Source organism: Patella vulgata, chromosome 9 (genome assembly GCF_932274485.2).
Source record: "Patella vulgata chromosome 9, xgPatVulg1.2, whole genome shotgun sequence".
Lineage (NCBI taxonomy): Eukaryota > Metazoa > Mollusca > Gastropoda > Patellidae > Patella > Patella vulgata.
Window position 1 is genome coordinate 3,372,110 of NC_065887.2, and position 26,290 is coordinate 3,398,399.

At 38.3% G+C, this 26,290-nt stretch overlaps 1 protein-coding gene across 1 annotated transcript; it reads left to right on the forward strand.

Moving 5' to 3' along the window:
• The first annotated feature begins 4,744 nt into the window (after positions 1–4,744).
• LOC126831582 (innexin unc-9) lies at positions 4,745–25,743 on the forward strand. Its single transcript, XM_050562159.2, has 3 exons — positions 4,745–4,830; positions 9,141–9,422; positions 19,607–25,743. Coding segments are annotated over exons 2-3 (1,218 nt in total). The 5' UTR covers positions 4,745–4,830; positions 9,141–9,420; the 3' UTR covers positions 20,823–25,743.
• Positions 25,744–26,290: the final 547 nt, after the last annotated feature.

Consider the following 26,290-nt stretch of genomic DNA (forward strand, 5'->3'; position numbering starts at 1 on the left):
CCTTTTTATCAGATCTTTGACCCTAAAAAAAAGGTTAACCTTCCATTTGACCTCAAACAGGTCACAGGGATTATAAGCTGGTAGTTTTTTGTTATGTAGATTCAAAGAAAACAACTATATTGCCACAAATCTGTGGATTATTCATAACTGTGGCTTTAAAATCAAAAACGTTATGAGACATCAAAGCTGACAAAAATTGCGAGAAAATACAGCAACGAAGATTTAAGGAACCTCAAGATTTGGTTAACGGTGACGAGATGTAAACAGGGCTAGCGCTAACCCTAACCCTGGACCTAGCCCTAACCCTTACCAAAACCCTAACCCACAATCTCGTCCACAATCACGTGCCCTAACCTTATTTACATCACAGCGACCGTGACGAAATCTAGAGGTGGCCAATACAAATAGATCTAGCCATGTTGCCCCCGAATGCTGCACTGGTCATAGTACAGCAGTAGATAAGAAATCTCAACCCTTCTTGTTTCATGATAAGAGATGGTACGATATAGTTTTACCTGGCAAACCCTGACATGAATCACATTGGGACCTCAAACAGCAAAACTGTACTGTACTATATAGTTTTATCTGGCAAAGTACGAAGCTACTGTGATTTTTTTTTCTCCAAAACAACGATTGATTATTGTTTATATAACATTTCGGTCGCAAGACGCAAGATCTTTCTTGGTGTGCCCCGAAATTTTGAACGGCGAACTAAGAAAATGCAAAAAAAACACGCGATCCCAATTGTGTATTCACTGGCGTCTACTGATATGGCTTGTCTCTGTCTACGGTTGTATGCCGTCTATGACATGCCATGTTTTTATTTTGCAAAATTCAAATACTTTTTCATATATATTTAGCAAGGTGTGCCGCTATTTCTTTCATGTGTTCCAAGGTGTACCATTGGCAAAAAAGGGTTGAGAACCACTAGACTAGGGCAACGGCAATATATGACTATATTATTTTATGCGGGCGCATCATAAGACTGAACGAATGACGACTGTCATATGTTATTCAGGTGGGAATGAAAGGGTGCGTGTGTGTGTGTGTGTGGAGGGGGGGGGGGTAGCCGTTTATTAAGACTGATGATTCAGCAGAGCAGACACTTCATAATTGTTTCCAATATCTGTTTCACAGAGATCTTTTTATCTCTGTAACAGATGACTGTTTCGACACGTGACGTCACATCACGCGGCGTCAATCATTGGCTCAATAGCGCGTGCATTGTTTACATAAGACGTTACTGATTCGGGCTAAATGGTGAATTTTACTTATTTTAATACCCATTTACACTGAATAGGAAATGATTTTTACCTACAAACAATTCAAATGTCTTTATTTATTTTTCTAATAAATGAAAACAATGTTTTAGAATTTAATTTGACGGAAGAAAAAAGTTAATATTTGGGACTCATTAAGTCGCATCGATGTCATCCTTATCAGTGATTGTAGCGGCCTAGCGAAAATTCACTGCTGATCTGTGTGAATTGTTTCACTGCAGACCCAATTGCCCCTTGCCAGTGGTGTAGGACAGCGAACCAACGTATATAGTCCTTCGGGTGGAATTCGATATAAGTATAGCGCCACTGATCATGCAAAATATCCCCCATTGCATACTGTATGGCGTATGTCCGTCTTCACTAGCCCAGTAGAACATTAAACCCTATTTTATTTCATCCGGAACCAGTTTTCGAATATCAAAACCAAGACAGTTACAAAAATGTGACCTTTATTAACATATTCAGTGAAGTTTGAAAAGCCCGATATTTGTATCCAACATTTTTTTATTCAATTGCGTCCTTCTGTTTGTTGTAAATATTAAATACAACACATACATTTAGGTTGACATTTATACATCAATTACAAACAATCAACCGCCATTAATAACCGTCTTAATACCAGGATACACGAGACATAAAGGTCAAGGGTCAATTGTTGATCAAAAGTGTTTTACGCAGAACCTTGGGGGCTCTATGAAGGTTTACCGAAAAGCAAAATATATAATAGTTTAACAGTTTAATTATAGGTTTGGTTCGTTATAAACCCAACACATTATCTAATCTAGACAGACCATTTAAACTATACAACAGTAGAAACCAAATGGTTTTCACTAATTCTCGATAAATTTGAATAATTGGCCAACAATGGTTTGAAACTAAACATTAAAATTGCAATTGCAAATTTTCAAGTTATGTTTTTAAAATGTATTAAAATAAAGCCTTAAAATAGATGGTATCTATAAACAGTCCTACCTTGTTAAAGAATAATCCCATTAATCCTATAATTCGCTATTGCCAGCTGAGAAATTGGCAAAAATATCATTTTTAACTTCAAATTCCAACGTTGGAAAATGGCTGCCCCATGTTGTCAATAGCAAAACAGGGGAGGTAATTGTGTATTTATTTCCTGTGTCATAGATTTTTAAGGGTGGGAAATAATGCCCATGATAGTGATAGTATAATAGTGATTTGATAACCTATTGAGCAAAAGACATAGAAATAATTATGTTTTGACTTTCTTAGAAAATTTGAAATTCTCGCTTTAAAGGGTTTAGCGTTCTAACAATGTTCTTCAATTCACGATATTTATGAAGACTTGCCTAGTGTTGTACACCTTAAAAACATATTAACTTTATTGACAGTATTTGCTGATAAACGAAAATTATTTGATTACATTGAAGCGGATATGTTTAATAAGTTCTAGTAGTATAACTTATTTTTAAGATGCAGCATGCATTAATAAAAAAATTAAGTTTATCCCAACGTTATTGTCAGGCAGGGGCCTGGTGACCCATGACTTTGCATAAGGGCCAAGATCCCATCCGGACCCCCCTAAAACAATATTTATATTTGTGTGCGGGGGAAGTGCCGCCGAGTAATATTGGGCAGTGTAGAACATGCTAGAGCCGATTTGTATCATATCTGACCCACGGTATATGTTTGATTTTGGTTAAGCATTATGATTATAATGTTGAAAACCACATTGAAACCGTGTGATTTTTACCATTTGCGAGGGGGCACAAAAACTCAAGGGGCGCAAATACTCAAAACCATGACACAAGCTCGTCATTGCGCCCCTCTCACTTAGCCCATGTTGTCAGCCATACTCACAATTCAGAACAGTTACCTGGATTAAGTTTTAATCTTATCACGGTACCATTATATAATAAATCACATATATTGGATAGTTAGATAGCCACGGTGACTCAATGAGTAAGACGTTCACTCGCTACCCTTAAGGCCTCGTGTTTGATCACGGTGTTGGCCACGAAAGTTCATCGGGATTTACCGGAAGGTTTCCCCCTTGTCAGTGGTGCAGAACAAGGGGCAATGTATAGTCGTTTGTATGGGATGGAAAAACCGAGGTTACATTGGCGTGTACGCAAAAGAACCCGTCACAGTGGAATTCAAAAGAATAAGCCGCAGTGCCGCTGCCCGGGCAAAATCCCCTTCATAGAACACTGCATGGCAGGTTCCCGCCTTCATTAGTCCAGTCGGAGTAGAACAGTATGACTAGGACGTTAAACCCCCATTTCATTTCTTTGACAGTTAAGCACTAGCTAGTAATTTATCAAACCCAATTCTGTGCATCCGATTGCAGTTGTCACACACAGATATATTATATAAGGTTTAGATAAAGAGCTGACCGTTCTTGATATATTCGTTCAAACATAGATAATGAAAAGGGAATACATTGATATTTCAGTAAAAATACCACACTGATCAGCAGTGAATATTCGCTAGGCCGCTACAATCACTGATAAGGATGACATCAATGCGACTTAATGAGTCTCAAATACATGTATTAACTTTTTTCCACCGACAAATTAAATTCTAAAACATTTTTTTTGGTGTATTAGAAAAATAAATAAAGACGTTTGACGTATTTGTTGGTAAAAATTATTTCCTATTTAGTGTAAATGGGTATTAAAATGACCAAAAGGCAGCATTCTGCCCGAAGCAGTAACGTCGTATGTAAACAATGCACGCGCCATTTAACCAATGATTTACGCCGCGTGCTGTGACGGCGCGTTTTAAAGACAGTCATCTTTTACAGAGACTCGTAATTCTCTGTGAAACAGATTGTAAAAATACTTCATTCTGGATGAAGGTATGGCCGTTTGAAGAATAGTGTAGTCTTGATTATCCATGTTTTATTACTAACTGTTGATCGTGTTTAAATCCGTTGAAAATCACAACCGTCTAGAGAGCTTATTATTGGTGTATTTTTGGGGGGTGGGGCGGGGAGTTGTTGTTGTTTTTTTTAAATTGTTTTGGAATATGATAAACGTCTAATAAATGATTTTTGTATATAACATTTTAAGCCAAAATAAAGACCTGCAATAATTCCATTCAGTGTTTACCTATACAAAGATAATATACTGGATTAAAATTTCATCGGTCTATGCTGCTCGCTATACAATAAGCTCGCCGCCATTTTGTTGTCCACAACTAATTATTGATGGGCTTATTTTAATTATTTTTGAAATCATCCCGGCTGATTATCTAACGTTGGTATCTTGATTTTCTTTTCTAAATTAAATGTTCAATAATCAAACTGAGTACAAATTAGCGTGGATTATTAAAGTCAGGAGAAAAAAATACGAATGACGCATCGCTACTTTAACTGTACTTGCTGGCGAAATGAAAATGAACCTTAACAGACCCTCTTATATGTCTTCCGCAAGTGGTGCCATATGACTGTCGTGCTAACCACGTGACTTGTAGATATTTCTAAAAATGTAACCCAATCTACCACTAGCCTGTTTTCAACTTTTAAACCCCGGTTTCTGCCACGATACTCGACAAACGACAAGATCTATTCCAGCTGGTAGGTTTAAACCACTTTATTCACGTTTTATTTTTATCCATTATAGTAGAGAATACGACCTCAATATGTGTTGATTCGATTTCCTCTAGTTATTTAAAACTTTCTATTCTAATTGAGAATAACACCGGGTAATTAATTTCTTTTAAAGAGACATTTTGATACCAAAAATGTATTCGACATATATGGTTATATTTGATATCATTTTGGGCTTAACATTGACAACAGGAAACACTTCTCGATTTGATTTTGCGCGATTTTTGAGGTCACTTACTCGAACTCGATGCTTTTTAATTGTATGTCTGCAGTTTCTAGAGTCGCAGTAGAGACTACTCTCTCTCCCCTCTCTCTCTCTCTCTCTCGCCAGTTTAATCAATGACTGTTAAATTTACCAATATTAAAGACTGTAATCCAGTACACGATCGACATTCTATTATCATTATTTAATCATATATAAATTTTATGTACGTATTTTAAATAAGTATTTTATGTTTACCGTTAAAACACACACACACAGATTTTATGTTAAACATTTTAATTTTATATAATTTTTATATACGTATTTTATATAAGTATTTTATATATGTATTTTATGTTCATCTTTAAAAAACCCCACAAACACACAGAAATTATCTGTTAAAGATTTTGATTTTATATACGTATTTTATATGTGTATTTTTTTTATGTTAGAACTGTCTCAAAGGACACCATATGTCCGTTTTTTTATAATCAAGGGTCACGTGTTTTATACATTTGTTGGGTGGGACTTTACCCGCGATCTAGATAAAGACTGCATCCTGTCAGCACTCTTTGATATGTTTGATATTAATAAGGTTAAATATCTACGAATGGGCAGGGCACAACACAACATAACAGGACTCTTATTAACCCATTGGAAGTATTTTATAATAGTCCACGATCGTACTAAAAGTTGCGATTTTTCTCGACTTAAAGGAGCTAACAAACAGGACGTCATGAAGTACACACATGCGACGACACCCGATATGCCACATGCTGCATGTTGACCTAGTTCCCACCAGATAGATCACTCAACACACTTTAAACAGTTTTAATAAAAACAGCTTTCTACGTCGCTAGGAAATGTCTTTATGTTTTGTTATTGGTCTCCCGATAGGACATACGCTTTCGTAATATATTACAAATAAAATAAAATGTGGTTTAACGTCCCACTGTTTTGCTCCATCTGAGCTAATGAATATGGGTATAGGCCATACATTGTGTCATGAGGAAAATTTTGCTCGGGCAGCAGCACCACGATCTACAGTTATATCGAATCCTAACTGTCAGGGGATATTTTACGTGTACGCCAATGTTTACACGGGACTTCGGGTGGACGTTAACCCCCCCCCCCTCCCTTCGTCCTACACCACTGACAAAGGAGAATCTCCAGATAAAGATAGGAAAGTGACGCCATGTTTTGTTAGTAGTTTCTCGAAAGGACGCACGCTTTACCTAGTGCGTTCTAAAGTCCAGGATCCTGTTTCTCGAAATCTTAACTTAAGATAAAATCCAAATTTTAGTAGATACTTCAAGTTTGATTGGCTAAGCACTAAAATCAATCTAATATTATCCAATCAAATTACTAAAATTTGAATTTTATCTTAGTTAAAATTTCGTGAAATAGGCCCCGGATATACATTTAAAAGAGTTTGATATCGTTTAACGTAACATAGGTCTATATGACTTATATCGCTTCCGCGTATCGGAGGAAGTGAGTTAACAGAATTAAGAAACTTGCCCCCTAAATAATACAGAATAAATTAATTGGAAATTACTGTAATAGGAAGTAATTGTAATAGGGCCATTTTCAAATTGAAAACAAAAAGGGAAAAGGCAATTAAAAGTTTGTCAGTGACAGAAACTATATAATGTTGGATGTATAACATTTCTAAGCCAGAAGGACGCGTACCTCGGTGGATTCATAACTAGACCGACTCGTACCTCGGTGGATTCGTAACCAAAGGGACTCGTATCACAGTGGATTCGTAACCGCAAGGACTCATACCCCAGTGGATTCGTAATTAGAAGGACTCGTACCGAGGCGGATTCCTAACCAGAGAGAGAGAGAGAGAGAGAGAGTTTTAACGTCCACTCGACACAAACTATGTCTTTTCGGGACTAACACATGGTTCAGTTTTATTTCAATAATTCGCTGGCGCGTATAGGAGTCTAGCAGTGGGGGAAAACCGGAGGACCCGGAGAAAACCCACGAGGTTGGACAGGCGACCCTACTCCTTGCCAGGTACAAGCGGGGAATCGAAACCACGCCAGTTGACTCAATGACAGACCTTATGATACAGCGCGCAGGCGCTAACCATTCCGCCATCCAACCCCTCAGAGTTACTCGTACCATTTTGGATTCGTAACCAGAAGAACTCGTACCCCAGCGGATTCGTAACTCGAAGGATTCGTACCCCAGTGGATTCGTAATCAGAAGGACTCGTACCGCGGTGGATTCGTAATCAGAGGAACTCGTACCGCGGTGGACTCGTAACCAGAGGGGCCCGTACCATGGTGGATTCGTTACCAGAAGGACCCGTCATCGTAACCAACAGTTCATGACGACATTTTAAAGCTGTTCAATTTTTACAATATTGTAATTTGTAAGATCTTCAAAAATCCGCACACAGACGATTGATTAGAGGCTTTAATTTAGTCAATCTAAACTTGTGTGGTCTGACTCCGATCGCCCCCTCTCCTTCCTGTCCAGTATATTAATACAGTGGAAAGAAAATATCATTCCTTAAACATACATTATGCAAGAGCTAAATCTGTCTAGTGTAGGTCTTTCTTTAGGCCTGAAATGTTATCTAAATTATTAATTAGACATTAATTAATTTATCCAGACCATAATCAACTCTAGATGGCCTCGCTAGCCTGTGATCTTAAGTGGATTGTGAGCCGATTTACTGCATAACTTTCCTTCTCGATTAAACGATTAAATAGATAATCGAGACTATGCTCTTTATCGTACTGACTTTAGTAATGATGACCGAGGCTAGGCAGAAATTTCATTCGCTTAGTTTTCGGCTCATAGTGGATCAATTTGAATGAAATTTTCAGCAAATTGCCTTTACGTTATCTAGTTTTTAACTATTATAGTGAGAACTGCCAACTCGTTATCGAATCTCCCATAATGTATCTTTAAAGTAATCATAAATTAAAATAGGGGAACTATTGTCTTGGGAGTCTTTAATTTGAAATCTGAAACTTTCTCGCCATCTTTCAAACTTTGACCCTACAAAAAGCGGTCAATTGTTACTTGATCTGTTATCAATACTGCCTCGAGACAAAATTCGGTCGTATCATCACGGTCTCGAGAAATAATTCTTAACTTCAGAACATCCGGTTCATCGCGCACGAAACACTTTGACTGGATCTTGATTCCTTCGTCACGGTGTTTTACGAAAATAATGTACGATGTCGATATCAAGCGAAGCGTTCATGGTAGTTTAGATAACGAAGTGATACACTATTTGTTAGTGCTGTAAAATTAGCAAACACGGTATCAAGGAAAGGAGAGAGAGAGAAAGAGATTCCCAACCAGTGGTACTCGCGAGAGAGAGAGAGAGAGAGGGCGAGAGAGAGAGAGAGAGTTTAACGTCCACTCGACACAAACTAGGTTATTTCGGAACTAACACATGGTTCAATTATATTTCAATAATTCGCTTGAGCGTAGGGGTCTTTAGCAGTGGGAGGAAACCGGAGGACCCGGAGAAAACCCACGAGGTTGGAGCATGTAAAGGAAATAAAATGATGTATTACACTGGATAGGTCATTTTGAGGTTTACATACCTTTATTTTATCTTTATTAATGGGCCCACAGTGGTTTTAGTGAGTAAGGCGTTGGATCTCGGGTTCGATCCTACTGGGTTGGTTACGACCTGTCTAAGAGACGAGAATAAACATTAAAGTCGATGGGGAAATAAATGGTGATCTGTGGCCAGCTGATTGATGTTAGACTGTTAAACGCAGTAATCTCCCTTTGAACATGTGTTACCTATTATTAAGAATGGTTGTGTTGATCATTCAACAACAATAGATTATTTTGCTCAAGTCGAAGAAATCAGACATCGCGAAGAACGGCGAGCCATAGTCGCCTTTTCTTTGTCGTCATTCAACCGTGGCGTGACTCGGTTATCACATCTGGTAACTATCTCCACACAAAGTGGTTGTAATGTGCGACTGGTTAATTGAGTATTATCTTTCATGACACCACTGTACCGACTTCATCTATTGTAGTAGAGTCTTTGTGGAAACGGTATTAAATTGTCGTCTGATCTATCTTTCAGGATTAACAAGCAGAATCACCGGACGTTACCATTATTGATTGAGAAACCAGATTTAGGATTATTCAACTGGTGTTTTTGTACATACGGAGTTTTACTGTTGATGACAAGCACGTGTTTTTCGCGTCTTTGTGTGGGCGTGTTGTTATGTTGTTTGGCGGGATTTTAGAACGACACTAGAATTGTATGTGTTTAGTGTATAGAGGTGCGAGGTGAATGGAGGTTGAGAACAGTTAGAGTGGGGGTGTTACGATAGAGATACAGAAGAGGATAGCGAATCAAAATGTAAGTAGAAAATTTCTAATAATTGTTGGTTTTAACTATGTATTCCTATGTCGAATAAATTGGCGAATCGTATTATAGCACTAGGCCTATATAAAACACTTCCTTTGTTTTAATTGGCATCATTATTTCAAATGTAAGTAGGGAATTTGTTTAATTGTCGAATAGATGGGTGAATCGTATTTTATAGCATTAACTACAACCTGTTCCTTTGTTTTGATTCAACCATCGTTATTTAGTTGTTTGGACCCTCTCACTCTGTAAGATATCGATAATTTCGAATTAAAATATATGGGTATTCAGAAGCCTTTGTTTGTATTTTCAACTCGAGCTTACTAATAAAGTTACATGTAAGATACACAGTACCAAAAATTGTAAAAGATATCTAAACTACACAGGCCTACATCGCCCTACTTTCATTACCGGAGGGCTGAACGCTTTTCAAGCCCCCCCCCACACACACACACACTTCATATGTAGAGTGACAAAGGGGTGTTTAATAGTACGAAGATTTTATCACATCAACGTACAAAAATAAACAACCCCAAAAACTGTCGTCTCCGTGACAAACATTTTCATGGTGTTTCGAAAATAGCCATACACAGTTTAGAGGAAGCAGGTGACTTGTGATTGTGTTACAGTATTGGAGATAGGGGATCTGGAAGGTTCCCTAAAGGGTTTTTTTTTTTGGGGGGGGGGGGGTCTGAACGGTTCCCTAGAGGTGTGGAGGACATGTAAGTGTCAGGAGATTAAGACGGATAGTTAACTATAACTGTATATGTATGAACTATTCATAACGACTATACTTTAAACAGGATTTTTGTCTTTAATCAGGTGGGTTGTATGGTCGAATGGTTAGTACGTGCGCGCTGTATCATAAAGCCTGTCATTGAGTCAACTGGCGTGGTTTCGAATCCCCGGTTGTACGTGACAAGGAGTAGGGTCGCCTGTCCAACCTCGTTGGTTTTCTCCGGGTCCTCCGGTTTCCTCCCACTGCTAAAGACCCCTACGCGCAAGCGAATTATTGAAATAAAATTAAACCATATGTTAGTCCCGAAATGACTTAGTTTGTGTCGAGTGGACGTTAAACCCCATTTCTCTCTCTCTCTCCCTGTCTTTAATCAATTCCCGAACGAATATGTTATATTGTACAGACGGATATGAGGCACACATTCATTGCTAGTTGTTATTAACCCACGCACACGCATGTTATTCCGTACAAACGGACATAGAGGGGAGGGTTATATCATATAAAGATACCAAATATAGCTTTACTAAAAATTGTCATGACGACGGGATGTCATTAAATGTCATTTGATTTGAAACATACGCATTCTTCATTAGCCGAGCTGGTGGAGAATAGTTAGATACTAAACCTCCGTATCACTCTAAACACGCCACAGAAAGAAAGAGGGAAATAGGGTTTAACGTCCACTCGAGACTATAACATATGGTTCAGTTGTATTTCCATAATTCTCTTGCGCGTAGGTGTCTTTAGGAGTTGGAGGAAACCGGAGGACCCAGAGAAAAACCACGAGGTTGGAAAGGTGACTGGTGACCCTAGTACACGCTAGGAATCGAAACCCCGTCACTTGACTCAATGAAAGACCTTATGGTCTAAAGCGTCTACCCCCCCCCCCCCCGCACCCAACCCCCTAGTTGATGCAGAACAGGACGACCTTAAACCCCATTTTATTTGAGACAAAATGCCTGACAAAATATCGGCTTGAAAAATACAGATCTATATTTCAATTCCATTTTCTTACACTTTCGATGGCCTGCACTGATGTAATGCAGAAAAGTAAAATACGAAATGAGATCTATATTTTAATAGGTTTGCCTAATATTATGTTGACAGGAAGACGTTAAACCCTAGTCTATACTGTGGTATATCTGTATGTATGTATATATGTATGGTGTAATTAGATTATATGAGTGTATTGTATATCTCAATGGTAGTTATAACTGACATATTCCCCAATATAATCAACTATTATTATAAACTTGTCTGTTTATTATAGATTAGAGATAATTACAACCATGTTTAATATACATAGGATGTCGACGATTAACTCACATTTATATCAAAATAATGGTTATTGTATTCAACCACACACACACACACATCACCCACACACACACTCTCTCTCTCTCTCTCTGTGGCGTCTATATTATCTTATGGTTGCGTAAAAACCGAGCTGGAACCCGAAGAAGGGTAGGTGAAAACGCCCTTATCGGAAGAAAGTACCCCTCTAGAACTACAACAAAGGAAGAAGAGACAGAAAGACCACTATCTAGGCTCAACTCCTCCCCACAGGTGTTAGTTCCATATAACTGATTACTTGAGCCGTTATGATTTCATGCTGTTCTCGTTTCAGAACACACGATTATCATTTATACTTGTCGACAACCGTTTGCCATTACATCATGTACGTGATGTTTTCTGTATCGATATAGAAGAGGAACGGGTTTTAACACCCACACGACACAAACTAGGTCATTTGCCACTAGCGTATGATTCAATTTTATTTCAATAATTCGCTTGAGCGTATTTGTGTTGAGCTATGGGAAGAAACATTGGAATCGGAGAAATCACAAGAGATTGGACAGGCGACCCAACTCCTTGTTGTCACATACAAGCGGGTTATTGTAACCACGCCCATTGACTCAATGACAGACCTTATGATCTAACGCACACGCGTTACCCCCCCCCCCTCCGTATTAGTACATTGTCCGATAAGGGGGGGTGGATGGCCGAATGGTTATCTCGAGCGCGTTGTATCCTACGTTCTGTCCTTGAACTCGAAAGCCAGGTCCCACACCCAATTTATGTAGCACATAATGACTCGGTGACACGCTCTCACATAATTATGATTTATTTTTATAGCACACAACTTACAAAATAGGTGGATTAGATGACCGAATGGTTAGCACGTGCGCGCTGCACTGTATCCTACGGTCTATCCTTGAGTCAACTGCCGTGGTTTCGATTCCCCGGCTGTACGTGACAAGGATTAGGATCACCTGTCCAACCTCGTGGGTTTTCTTCGGTTTCCTCCCACTGCTAAAAACCCCTACGCGCTAATAATTATTGAAATAAAATTGAACCATGTGTTAGTCCCGAAATGACATAGTTTGTGTCGAGTGGACGTTAACCCCCCCTCTCTCTCTCTCTGTCTTTCTCTCTCTCTCTCTCTCACGCGATCCGAAAAGGGGCTAAACCATTTCTCTTAAGCGTTTAGAATAATGGATTAGATTGATCGATTTTAATTATTTGAGGACGAATATCTGATATCAGTTGACAAACTGGAACGTTCCTGTTTACATAGTTAACCGGTGTTAAATTTACAACTGTTCAAAATCTTAATTTGGGCAAAATAATGTAAGAGATATCTCGGGCATATCTCTTCCTTCGACTTAAAATTCACACTTAAGTCACATGACAAGCTCTCTAGATCATCGAGTGGCTTAGATATCTGCGTTAAAGGACTGACAAATGAAATGAGGTTTAACGTCCTACTCTTCTGCTCCAACTGGACTAAGGAAGACGGACGTACACACGGGACACGGTTTTTCGTCCTATCCGAACGACTAGACAGCTGAGGGAAACCACGTCGGGAATTCCCGATGAACTTCTCGGCCAATACTAGAAACGAACCCGGTGCCCTCAGGCTAGCGAGCAAGCGTCTTACTGACTTAGCCACCGTGGCCCCTTAAAAGGGCTGGCACCTGCGGCGTCGTTTATGATCAAGGCTATGGTACTTGGGCGGTATTTCCATCGGCCACTCATTCACTAACAATAAGTAATTTGACTAAAATTATCAATATATTTATTTTTTATTACCTATTTCCTAGTGATTGGTGCAGAACAGTAGGGCGTTAAACCCCATTTCATTATCTAATTCCCGTCGGAGTAGAACAGTAAGGCGTTAAATACCATTTCATTATCTAATTCCCGTCGGAGTAGAACAGTAGGACGCTAAACCGGCCCATTTCATTTCATCTATTTTAAACTGTTATAATTCTGACATATCGAATCTTTAGTAATAAACCATAGCCTAGATAAATCCACGCCATTCACCATCATTATTCAATAGAATAAATTATTTATTCATGATCAGCCGATATTTCATGACAAATAACGCTTAACAGAAATTAATTCAAGTCATTCAAGACAAGTTATAATATAGGCTTGTATATAATTTATGGTATATTATCAAATATTTGTGTAATCATTGCCCTATAGTCACACATATAGTACAATATATTGTATTATTCCACTGGTGTTCTTGACTTTATAGAATAGTCATTAGGGAGCCACGGTGGCTAAGTGGGTAAGACGCTGGCTCGCTAGTCTGGAGGTCGTGGGTTCGATCCCTGCATTAACCGAGAAAGTTCATCGGGAATTGCCGACATGGTTTCCCCTTGTCAGTGGTACAGGACGGGGGACCTGACATGGACAGCTGTCTAGTCTTTTGAATGGGACGAAAAACTGAGGTCCCGTGTATACATTGGCATGCACGTAATAGAGTATGCCATAGTGCCGCTGCCTGGGCAATGTTTCCCCTCATAGCACACTGTATGGCGCATGTCCATCTTCATTAGCCCAGTCGGAACAGAAAAGTAGGACGTTAAACCAGATTTCATTATAATGGTTTTTAATTAGAAAAGAATGACATTCCAGGACTACGTCCATTTTGATCATAAGTACAATGGTCTGCGTATGGATATTGTCGTCACCCCTATCAGTCCGTATACTTGTAAATACAGACGTTTTTTATTCACCGAAAAGCGCCAAATGTGTAAAATGAGTAAAGGCTACCCAGTGATGGGGATTCACCAGGGTAGCAATGTTTTATATCTTTTAAGTTACTTTTAAAAAAATAAATAAATAATAGAAATTTTCCTACCAATGAAGCCATTTTTTGTATACTGAAGATTTAATTACTTCTTTCTACCTTTTTTTTATACACCCACATGTTCACATTACTGCCAGAGTTATGGCCCTTGATCACTTCAAATTGTAGTTTGGGAGTGACTTATCAAACTTCCCACTTTAAAATGCTATTGCATTTCTAATGATTTTAAATTTATCCTGATATTACATGTATATATGTCTTTGTAGTTTAGGAGGGACCTATGGAAGATTAATTATTATTATTATTATTATTGACTTTAAATTTATACACATCTATGTTTGAGGTCATGGGACGAAGAATCATATTGATTTTCAACAATTTCCGATAACTACTGCCAAAGTTATGGTCCTTGATCACTTTAAAAAATCTTGTGACGCTCTAGAAGCTTAAGCTATCATCCGATTGACTTCAGATTGATACACAGAGTTTAAGGTCATGAAACGAACAAGTATATTGATTTTCAATGAATTTATGACTTGAACAGTTAAATCCATGATGTTAAAAGTTTCGTATACTAAACTTTAACATGGGGCAGAACTTTATAAAAACCAAACAAATTCTAATGGTTTTCTGATAATTACATAACGAGTTGTTACCGAAAAAAGTAAAAATGACTGCCCGGACGATTTAGCTGCTGTGGGCGTATGTTTCGTTGCGTGGCAACCTATCTTTGTTTAGCTTGTTCTCTATCCATCTCCTGAAAAATGCGGGCGTATCCTGCCTGGCAGCCGCTGGTTTTAATTAAAATCGCACCGTGTTTTCGGGTTCACGTTTTACTTGAAAGACGGACTATAATGTTTAGATATACGTATGTTTTAAGTCTGGTTTAAAACACCAAGCGCTTTTGATGAAAGGGAAGATCGAGCAAGAAAACTAAAAGCTCTTGCCCCGAATGTTTTCATTTTCCAACCTTGGCCTTACCAACAGTATTTGATCACATGAACGTACATGTAAACTCCGGGCAGGCTCATAACTTTGAATTAGTCCAGTTTCTAGAGGGAGATACTCTATTTCTTCTGTTCCAGCATCATTAGTAATGTTTATTTAGCAGTTATCCCTAATAATGTATAATGATTTCGCTCACTGGGAATATAATAGAGTTCCTTTAGAAGATTAATAGTCTTTGATGCCCGAATTTATCCATACTGATAATCCCCTACTGAATACTACAGTAAAACAGGGGTCAGATTTATGTTGACCCTTGTGGAAATCTCTTCGACTTATTTTAGAGAAGATAAAATATGATGTTTGCGAGAAATTCCAGATTTCCGGGTCTGTAAAATAAATCAGCCACACGTGATATCGTCTTTGTTTGGTTAACATGTTAGAAAGAACACCCAGTGAGTTGTGGATGTATTTTGGCTTTATATAGATTTATTACTGGATAAAGGAGGCTGATGTCCAGTCGTGTAAATAAACTCGAGGTCAAGCTGTCCATATGGTCATTGAACAAACATACTGATAGTCCCCCAGCACGTGTTTCACACGCGCATGTTAAATGTAAACATAGTACAGCTGATCCCAAAAACAAATATTAAATCAAGTATTTCTCATCTTGACTTCGGTTTATTTAAAATTCGTTATTAGCCTTGTGCTATGTTATAAATATGGTAACCCTGGCGGATGACCTGGCGCTGCACGGGTTGAACCGTAAAATAACTCTGAAACCGGAAGCGATAGGCCAACGCCATTAGGACTATGTTACTTCCCGGTCCGAGCTACCCCCACTCACCAAATTTCAGCCTAGTTTAGTCTCGAACACAGAACAGACAAACGACAGTCACAAATATTAGCATAAAGATTGCAGAAATTGGGTGATAAGACTGAAAATGTAATTGTCGTGTTTATAATCTCGCCACTGCTCAGGCGCGATGTGTTGGCAAATACGACGACCCACCGCCCCCCGGAAACACACGATTATTCTCTGACAGACTGGCGTAATTTTGTGGATACTCTAAAAGAAGAAATATTTGTTTGGCTAGAATGATAATTAGCGTAGTTTTTTTTCTATAACTATGTATTGTATTATTGTTGGTAGCCGCGGTGGCTCAGTGTGTATGACGATGGATCGCTAAGCAATAATCAGGTCTCCGGTTCACTCCCTGTGCTAGTCGAGACAGTTCCTCGGGATTTCCAGGCGTAATTTGCCTGACAGCGAACAGTGTTGTTGGACGGATGGGACGAGGAACCTAGGTACAATGTACACGGGAATTCGATGGCCGAATGGTTAGCGCGTGTGCGCTGCATCATAAGGTCTGTCATAGAGTCAACTGGCGTGGTTTCGATTCCCCGGTTGTACTTGACAATGGGTAGGATCGTCTGTCCAACCTCGTGGGTTTTCTCCGGGTCCCCCGGTTTCCTCCCACTGCCAAAGACCCTGACGCGCAAGCAAATTATTGAAATAAAATTTAACCATATATTAGTCTCGAAATGACCTAGTTTGGGTCGAGTGGGCGTTACACCCCATCTCTCTTTCTCTCTCTCTCTCTCTCTCTCTCTCATGTAGATGTTGGAGTGCACTTAAAAAAAAACTCCTGACAGATTGAATTCGAAATACTGGAGTAGTTCGTTGTGCCACTGCCCGGGCAGAATTTCCCTCATATCACACTGTACGACATGTGCCGGTCTTCATTATCCAGGTCGGTGGAAGGACTTTAAACCCCATTTTATTTTATTATTATTGCCATCCATGTAACAAATATATAATTTTGTTAGTCCAGTTGAACAATATCTATTAGTGTCTACTGTACTACATGTAACAATTTATCTGTCCGGAGAGACCACCCATACGACCATAATAAACTCGTCTTGTAGGAATTACTTTAATTAATTTACAATTATTTATTAACAAGGCAGTAAATAATTAATGGTCTACAAATCAACTTGAAGATCTCGTTCGTTCGTTTCTGGGGTTTTACGTCCACTGTTGAAGATCTATTACCACCACTGTTATATAATACGGGAGACGAGGTGACTCAGTGTTCGATCCAAGTGTTGGCTGAGATAGTTCATGTGGATTCTCCGGCGTGCCCTCCTACCCCCCGTTTAGTTGTTTTGGATGAGGGCCTGGCAAGGAACAACGTATTAAAGATACATTATGGATGATTCGATAACGAGCTGGCAGTTCTTACTATAATAGTTAAAAACCGGATAACGTAAAGGGAGAGAGAGAGAAATGGAACTTAACGTCAATGACAGGCCTTATGATACAGCGCGCACGTGCTAACCATTCGGCCATCCAACCCCCCACATACTGGAACGGCAATTTGCTGAAATTGATCCACTCTGAACCGATAATTTAACGATTGAATTTTAGGCGTAGCCTCGATCATCATTACTAAAGTCGGTACGATAAAAACATCATCTCGATTGCCCATTTTTTGATTTAATCATCAATGAGCGTTGAGCAACTGGTCGGATTCCAATCCAGTAAATATTAGGCTAGCGATGACATCGACAGTTGATTATAGGATTTTCATGTTAATAAATGTCTGATTAATAGTTTATATAACAGGCAGGTTTACCGCTTGCATAATGTATGTTTAATCAAATGGTGTTTACTGGTGTACTGTTCTCCACGAAACAGATTAATAATGACGGAGATACCAGAATGCTGCGAGGGAAATTAGCCCCGGTAGCAATTTACATTCCAACTATCGTGGGTTATTTTGCGTGCAAGCAAATGTATACCTGGCACTGCGTGCAAGCAAATGCGTACCTTGAAACTGGGTGTTTCATTTCTATCAGAACGACAGGACACTGTTCCTTGCCAGACCTCCCTTTCTACGACCAACACCGGGATCGCACCGGACACTCCCTTGTTTTAGGGACAATGACAATGACTTAAACTCAGCGACTCCGTATACCGCATGTAGTGTCAATTTCGTAACCAAAATTTAGTATAATGTCTAGTGACCCAACAGTTCTTTTTTTTTCTCATTTATATTAATTTATTTCAAAAGGTTAAAAATATAGACAAAGGCAAAAGAAAGACATTTGCATAAATGCTTTTACACTAGTTAGACTAGAATAGGTTTGGGAAATTCGAGGAGGTTATAGAATATGCCTTGGAGATGGGCTCTGATGTACATGTAGTCATATGATGAACCGTTGAGTTCTAAAACGAGAAGAATACATAATATATTGGTATTTTACACCGCAAGTTTAAAATCAATAAAATTAACACACAAAAAACGAGAGCAATTTCTCGGATTGAAAAATTAATCACACCAACGCTGCTCATTTGGGATGGTATAGTTTAACCAACAACGTTAAACACTCATTCCCAAGGGAGGGTAACTCTATTAGACAATAGCAGAGTTATCGGTAACTGTTTTACACACACAATTCTAATTAGTTTATAATTAACGTTGCTGTCGGCTAATTCACATCACACTGATCCGCAGTGAATATTCGATAGGCCGCGACAATCACTTACAAGGATGACATCGATGCGACTTAATGAGCCAAAAATATTAAATTTTTTCCTCCGACAAATTAAATTCTAAAACATTTTTTTTATGTATTAGAAAGATAAATAAAGACGTTTGAAGTATTTGTAGGTACAAATTATTTCCTATTTTAGTGTAAATGGGTATAAAAATGAGTAAAAGGCGCCATTCTGCTCGAATCAGTAACGTATTTTGTAAACAATGCACGCGCCATTGAGCCAATGGTTGACGCCGCCTGATATGACGTCATGTGTTGAAGGCAGTCATCTTTTTTACAGAGATATTAGAAGACTTACGTATACTCCGTGATAAACAGATTGAATTCACATGTGTACATATTTTGAAGTGTTTGAAGTGTAATGCTACACTAAATTGTCCTAATTCTTGCAGCAGATCTGTTAATATTATGTCACGTGTGCTATTCAGGAGATTTTAGCAGATATCGCTTACTATTCATCACATTCAAAATTTCTAAGCAACTCCTAAACGTAGACCTCTTGAAAAAAAAAAAACCCAACAAAATAAAATTTTATGGATAACAATCACTGGCAATTTTAATAGAGCAACGTTTCAACAAGTATCCCCTTGTAATATTATTGTTTACCTTGTGCTTGGTAACGACAATAGGACACGTGTCGAAACGTTGTTTTAGAAAAGTGGCTAGTGATCGTTTTGTGTTTGTGTTATTGCAATGTTTTCATATTTGTCGAAACGTTGCTTTATAAAGGTTGCTAGCAATTGTCTGTTTTCCGTAAAGTTGTGTTTGTTTTATTTCAATGTTTTCCTATCACTAAATATTTATGTTTGTATGTTTCAGGTTTGGTTTGTTGAGTGGTTTGGCCTCGTGGTCCCGTTTACGAGGAGCTAGCGATGATGATTGGATAGATAGATTAAACCATATATGGACTGTCGTCTTATTGGCCATCTTTACAGTCGTCGTGAGTTCCGCCCAATATGTGGGTGACCCGATCCATTGTTGGTGCCCGGCTCAATTTACGGGGGCTTATGTCGCTTATGCAAAACAGATCTGCTGGATCTCCAACACCTACTATATGCCCATGGATGACACGATACCTGTCGATATCACCGAAAGACAAAACCGAGAAATAACTTATTATCAATGGGTGCCCATTATCTTTCTCTTCATGGCGCTCATGTTTAAAATTCCAAACATCCTTTGGCGCATGCTCAATAATGGCGGAGGTTTGAATATGGACCGGATGGTGACATTGACCGGAAGTACACAACTCTGCAGTCCGAAAGAACGTGACGAAACGATTAAACACATAGCTAAATATATGGATAGATGGCTCAAAACAAACCGTCAATATCATTTTAATGTTTTGGTCCGAATTCGACAGAAATTGAGCGGGATGTGTTGTTTCTGGTTTGGTAAACGTGATGGAACTTACATCACTGGCTTTTATCTGTTCATAAAGGCGCTATACGTTTTTAACATCATCGGACAATTTTATATTCTCAATGCCTTTATGTCCATGGACTATAACATGTACGGATTTGAAGTCATGAGTAAACTCATTCATGCCGAATACTGGAGCGAATCGCCTCGTTTTCCCCGAGTGACCTTATGTGATTTTGAAATCCGTCAATTACAAAATATCCAACGGTTCACTGTCCAGTGCGTTCTGCCCATTAATCTCTTCAACGAAAAAATCTTCATCTTTATTTGGTTTTGGTTATTTTTTATCGCGGTGTTGACCAGTATGAATTATTTTGCCTGGTTGTACCATATACTAATCAAACAGAACAGGAGCAAATATGCCAAAAAATATCTCAAACTTAATGACGAAATCCGCACATCGGCCGATCTAAAACTTTGTCGTAAATTTGCCGACGAGTATCTTCGGGATGACGGCGTGTTTGTGCTGAAGATTGTGGCGAAGAACTCTACAGAGATGGTGCTGAAGGATCTGGTTCTATGTTTGTGGAAGCTGTATTTGGCAGACCCCAAAACTCCCATTATTAAACCTACAACAGAACTAGACGGGGAAGTCAAAGATTCATTTGCCTAGATATCGGTCAGAATATATCCACCATCTTCCGTACCTACTACGAACCACATCATACAGACGATGGGATAAGAAAACACTCGCGGACGCATATATTTAAATTTGTGTGTTTATCGACAGCACGCACGGTTGCTCAATTAACATACATTTCTAACAACTTTCATGACACAAGACGTAGAATATAGAATGCAAGATTCGACTGTAACGTAACGTTTCTTGGGTTTGTCTTCCAGTACGACCTATTATCTCTACAATACGTTGAATCTATCCATTAAAACATTGATATTACTCTGTTTATCAACGAATATAAATGAGTTGTATTATTAGTGCGTGCATTTCATTTTATTGGTGCGATCATTTCATTTTAATCGTGTGTACATTTCATTTTATGTGTGCGTGCATTTCATTTTATGCGTATGTTTATTTCATTTTATGCGTGCGTGCATTTCATTTTATACGTGCGCGCCTCTCATTTTATTAGTGTGTGCATCTCATTGAATTTTTGCGGCATGCATGTATTTCATTTTATTCGTGCGTGCATCGCATTTCATTCATGCGTGCTTCTCATTTTATTAGTGTAGACGTCTCATTTTATTAGTGCGTGCGGCTCTAATTCACAATAGTAAGTGGCGGCATTGACTATGTAGTGCGTGTATTGACTATATTTAGTTCGTGCATTGACTGTTTAGTGCGTATATTGGCCATAATTAGTGCGTGTATTAATCGAATATGTCATAAATCATGCCTTATTTTAAATTGAACAATCTGCATTTTAAGTTTTCGGGTTTTTTTTCGCTAACCCGCAGTAAGTACAGATCTATTAATAAGTGTTGATAGAGACGGCCATTGTAGATTCCAGAACGGAGAATACTTTGACCCTGCGGTATTGTGTCTACTTACCTAAACTGTCATTCTAAATATAAACATCAAAAATGGAGAATACGTTGTTGGTCACGTGGTCAACTTATGATAGCGAATATCGATTGAAGCCAAACTTAAAACTATTATCGTGTTCATATGTGTCGAAACAAATCTCGCGAGAATTAGAACCAAGATCGGTCGTGTGGAAGGAATTCTAAATAGATTTTATTGTACTTAGTTTTTAGTGTTTACTGTTCACCCTGTGTTACTATAAATACACGTTAGTCTCGATCATTCTAGGTCACTTTTAAATGATGTAAGTAATATATTGATACTTCACGAGGCGTTAGCAGAGTGTTGTTTCAATATATTACACAATGACTTTAGTTCGAGACTATTAAAGAACTTAAAATACAGACACAATTCCGCACGTGCTTTTCAATGAAATGCGTCACGCGAGTCCAATATTTCATCTAATGTACGATTGGCAAGTTGTCCGTACATTATTTGAAATAATGTTACGCCAACATCAAAGGATGACGTCACATCTGTATTTTAAGTCAAGATAATGATCCTAATCGTTCTAACCCAGTTTTACGACCTTTAATTCAGGCGTAGGACTGATGGAGTGGGGGTGGGGTTAGCTCACGATAACTTGGTTGGTTTGTAGGACGGCAGTGGGTAGGGGAAGGGAACTCACCATAGCCTTGCTCAAGGGTGATATTTTTATGTCTCAATCTGTGCTTATTATATATTGTTTTTTTGTTGTATTTTTTAACATCCCAGATTATGATATTCCTGTATGATCTTGTTGATACCAGGTTGTTTTAAAACAATAAACTGCCATTTTAATTTTGAAATCATGCCATAGATTTATTTTGAATCATTGAATAATTGCTAATTTAAACTTGGTTAGAGTTATTTAAATATTGTAAATATACAGTCTATCGTGTTTATAGCAATAATTGTAGCAATATCCCTTCTTTGTAAATAAGTAGGTTTTTTTATATTTCACATTTATTTTTGTATTTTCATTTAAAAAAATTTTTTTTTTATAAACATAAGCTGGTGACAGGGACCAATTATTACTATCACCATAGCAACACGTTTATACTATTGAAAGTAGACAATACAAAAATGTTAATGTTGATAATGTAACTGGAGCAGCATTTGGATGTTACTATGGCATGGTTATTATTATTATTATTATTATTATTACAGAATATTTATAGTGCACCCTTTCATAAAACATGTTCAGGGGCATTTTACAAAGTGGCAATGTAATCATAAATAAACAACAAGATTATGGACATGCGAGCCGAACTGTGCGCTAACTGGTGTGCCGCACACCTTGTTCTTGGCACAGCATCTCTATAACTGGAACACTGTTCGACATAAACCTGTGTTGATCGAGTCTGCCAAGGCCTGGATTCAGACCACTGTTTATTTATAATATCAGATTGTCCAGGATGTATATTATGTAATCTATAAAATCTAGTCACCATTGACACCATACTATATATAGACGTGTATTCTCACAAACGTAACGTCTGTCGCTAACGCAGGTGGGGCACTCGTTCTTACGTCACTTATATCTGACTGTGTATTTTGAAGTCAGAATCAAAGATCAATATGGCTTTGGTCAGAATCAAGGCCGTGACGTAGCAACGGTGATAACGTCATTTTGCACCAGGTTATCCAGTCTAAAAATCAGTATTTATATGTACTCGACCAGTGCAATATTGTGATAACACTACATTATGTCAATAAATCTCGATGTATGATTTAAATATATTTAGCATGGTCTAATGATATATGGTAATCCAGTATAATATTGTTGATATTATTTAGATGTACTTATTGATCTACTCCTAGATAATCCGGGGGGAGAGGCTAATTGTAGGCCGGTTGGGGAGGTTCGGGTATTTCCGGGGTCCAAAATGGCCGCTTTATATAAATGAGTATTTTGGGGAATACTAACCCGAACCCTTACCCTTTTAAGAGTGGTAAAAGGTAAATTGGATCCAAGCTTAGTCTTCTAAAAAGGTTTAGTGTTGGGGTTAGTATTTTCCTAAATTCTGATTTATATACAGTGGCCATTTTGGACTCAGGAAACACCCAAACCTCCCCAACCGGCCTACAATTAGCATCTCCCATATTCTGGAGACTAATCGCCGTTGATAATTTGGTGTTGTATTCATATTTAGAAATTCGAGTAAATTTTAGCGTCGATTAAGCTGGGAATAAAATAAAGAGATATTCCGGAAAATGTCCATTAACATATAATATTATTATATAATTATGTTAATAGACCAACACACAACAATTATTCATTCCTTTATCTAAAATATCCAACAATTGATATTTTTCTATTCCTTTAATGTTGCTCATCGAATATTCCACTCATCTCTAAAGTCATGTTCCCACATATTGGTTTTTTTTTGGAAAATTTAAGAAATACAACAATTATTGATATTATGTTCGTATTACTTGTATCTTTATTTATGTTAATATTCAGAGTCAAAGGCCCATCTGCTTTCCTTGTACGCGTTTTCGGGGGGTTATATGGCTGAGTGATTAGCACGTGCGCGCTGTATCATAAAGCCTGTCATTGAGTCAACAGGCTTGGTTTCGAATCCCCGGTTGTACTTGACAAGGAGTTGGGTCGCCTGTCCAACCTCCTGGGTTTTCTCCGGGTCCTCCGGTTTCCTCCCACTGCTAAAGACCCCTACGCCAAGCGAATTATTGAATTAAAATTAAACCATATGTTAGTCCCGAGATGACCTGGTTTGTGTCGAGTGGACGTTAAACCCAATTTCCTCTCCTCTCTCTCTACGCGTTTTCGCCAGCAAATGTAATGGGACCATTATATTTACATTAAAGTTCGGGTTAAACTGAGCTGCTACCAATACCGCAATCGCGAACTGCGACCTCTGCGATTTTCCGCGCGAATCATCGTTCGTACTGAAAGCGACGATACGCACGGATATTCGTAAATGAAAGTGGTCGCGAAGCCGTCTTGGATGAGATGTCACAGATAAGCCACATGTATGACTCTGACCTTGCACTCTGATTGGCCAAATTCGGTCGCGTTCGCGACAGCACAAACGACTTAGATGAAATAGTAGTTAAGCAATCGAATGCGGTTGTCACCGAGATTGCGCTCATTATAAACAGACCTTAAGTCCGTTTTCCATATACGGTTTTATGGAAACGGTACCATAACATTTGCATTAACCTGACTTTTTCGAGGACGAAAACCTGTATATGGAAAACATCCTTAGACGAGACGAAAACGCAACTCAGAAACACGTACGTTGAAAGCTGGCCTAAAGTCAACACACCCAATCGAACTGTGTAAGAAATGGTATCACAATTGTCTGAAGATGCACGTGAACTATTTCATGTTATTTTTATTTTTGCATGTGAACTTCATTGCCATTCATTATTTTTGCATGTGAACTTTGTTTTATCTTGTTGTTTATGATTATTGTGGTTAGACATTACTAGATATTCATTAGCATTAGAATAGTTTATTTTCTTTGATCATATGTATTTTTATTTTAGAATCAAACGCATTGACAGAATCTGATGCAAATGGCGCTTTACTGATTCAGTAACGGTTTCCGGTTTCTTTTAATATGTGAAATTAATGAAAATTGATAATTCAGCGAAAGAAAGAACATCCAGTCGTTCTGTTCACCTTATTAGGGAAGAGATTTTCATTTCAATTGGAAATTCTTGTATCCGAAAATCTCAATCATCCAGTCTTTGTTATATCCAAAACTTCTAATAAGTCTCGATCACTCAGTCTTGATTATAGAGTCACGATCATCAGCGTCGTCATTTCAGAAAACAAAACCTCATATACGGTGCCCTTATATTTTGTTGTCAAAATTATGTCTGCTAGAATCATGGTCACAGAAATGTGTTTTATTAGTCTAGTTTAGTTAAATTGTACACAACTTTTTATTCCAAATGACATCTTAACATCTTATGTATGTATGTTTAAAACATTGAAATTGTTTCGATTTTTTAAAATAAAAATATATTTTGTACAAATTATCAGTGTCTTTCATTACATCCATATTGACATATGGCCGTCCGTCGTCTACAGTTGCTTGTTGCCCTCTGATGGCTAAGGTTATGATTTTTAATTTATACATCCATCCTCGTGGGTTTTCTCCGGGTCCTCCGGTTTCCTCCCACTGCTAAAGAACCCTACGCGCATTCGAATTATGGAAATAAAATTGAACCATATGTTAGTCCCGAAATGACCTAGTTTGTGTCGAGTGGACGTTAACTCCCCCTCTCTGAGTGTACGTTAACTCCCCCCCCCCCTCTCTCTCTCTCTCTCTCTCTCTCTCAATTTATACACAGCGTTTAAATTTACGAGGGAGTCACTGTGGCTCAGTTAGTAAGACGGTGGCTCGCTAACCTGGAGGTCCCGTGTTCGATCCCTGCGTTGGCCCAGAAAATCCATCGCGATTTTCTAACGTGCAAATGTATGTGTTTCTGGATGAAAGATATGTGCTATAAACAGTAAATGTATGTGTTTCTGGATCAAAGATATGTGCTATAAACAGTAAATGTATGTGTTTCTGGATCAA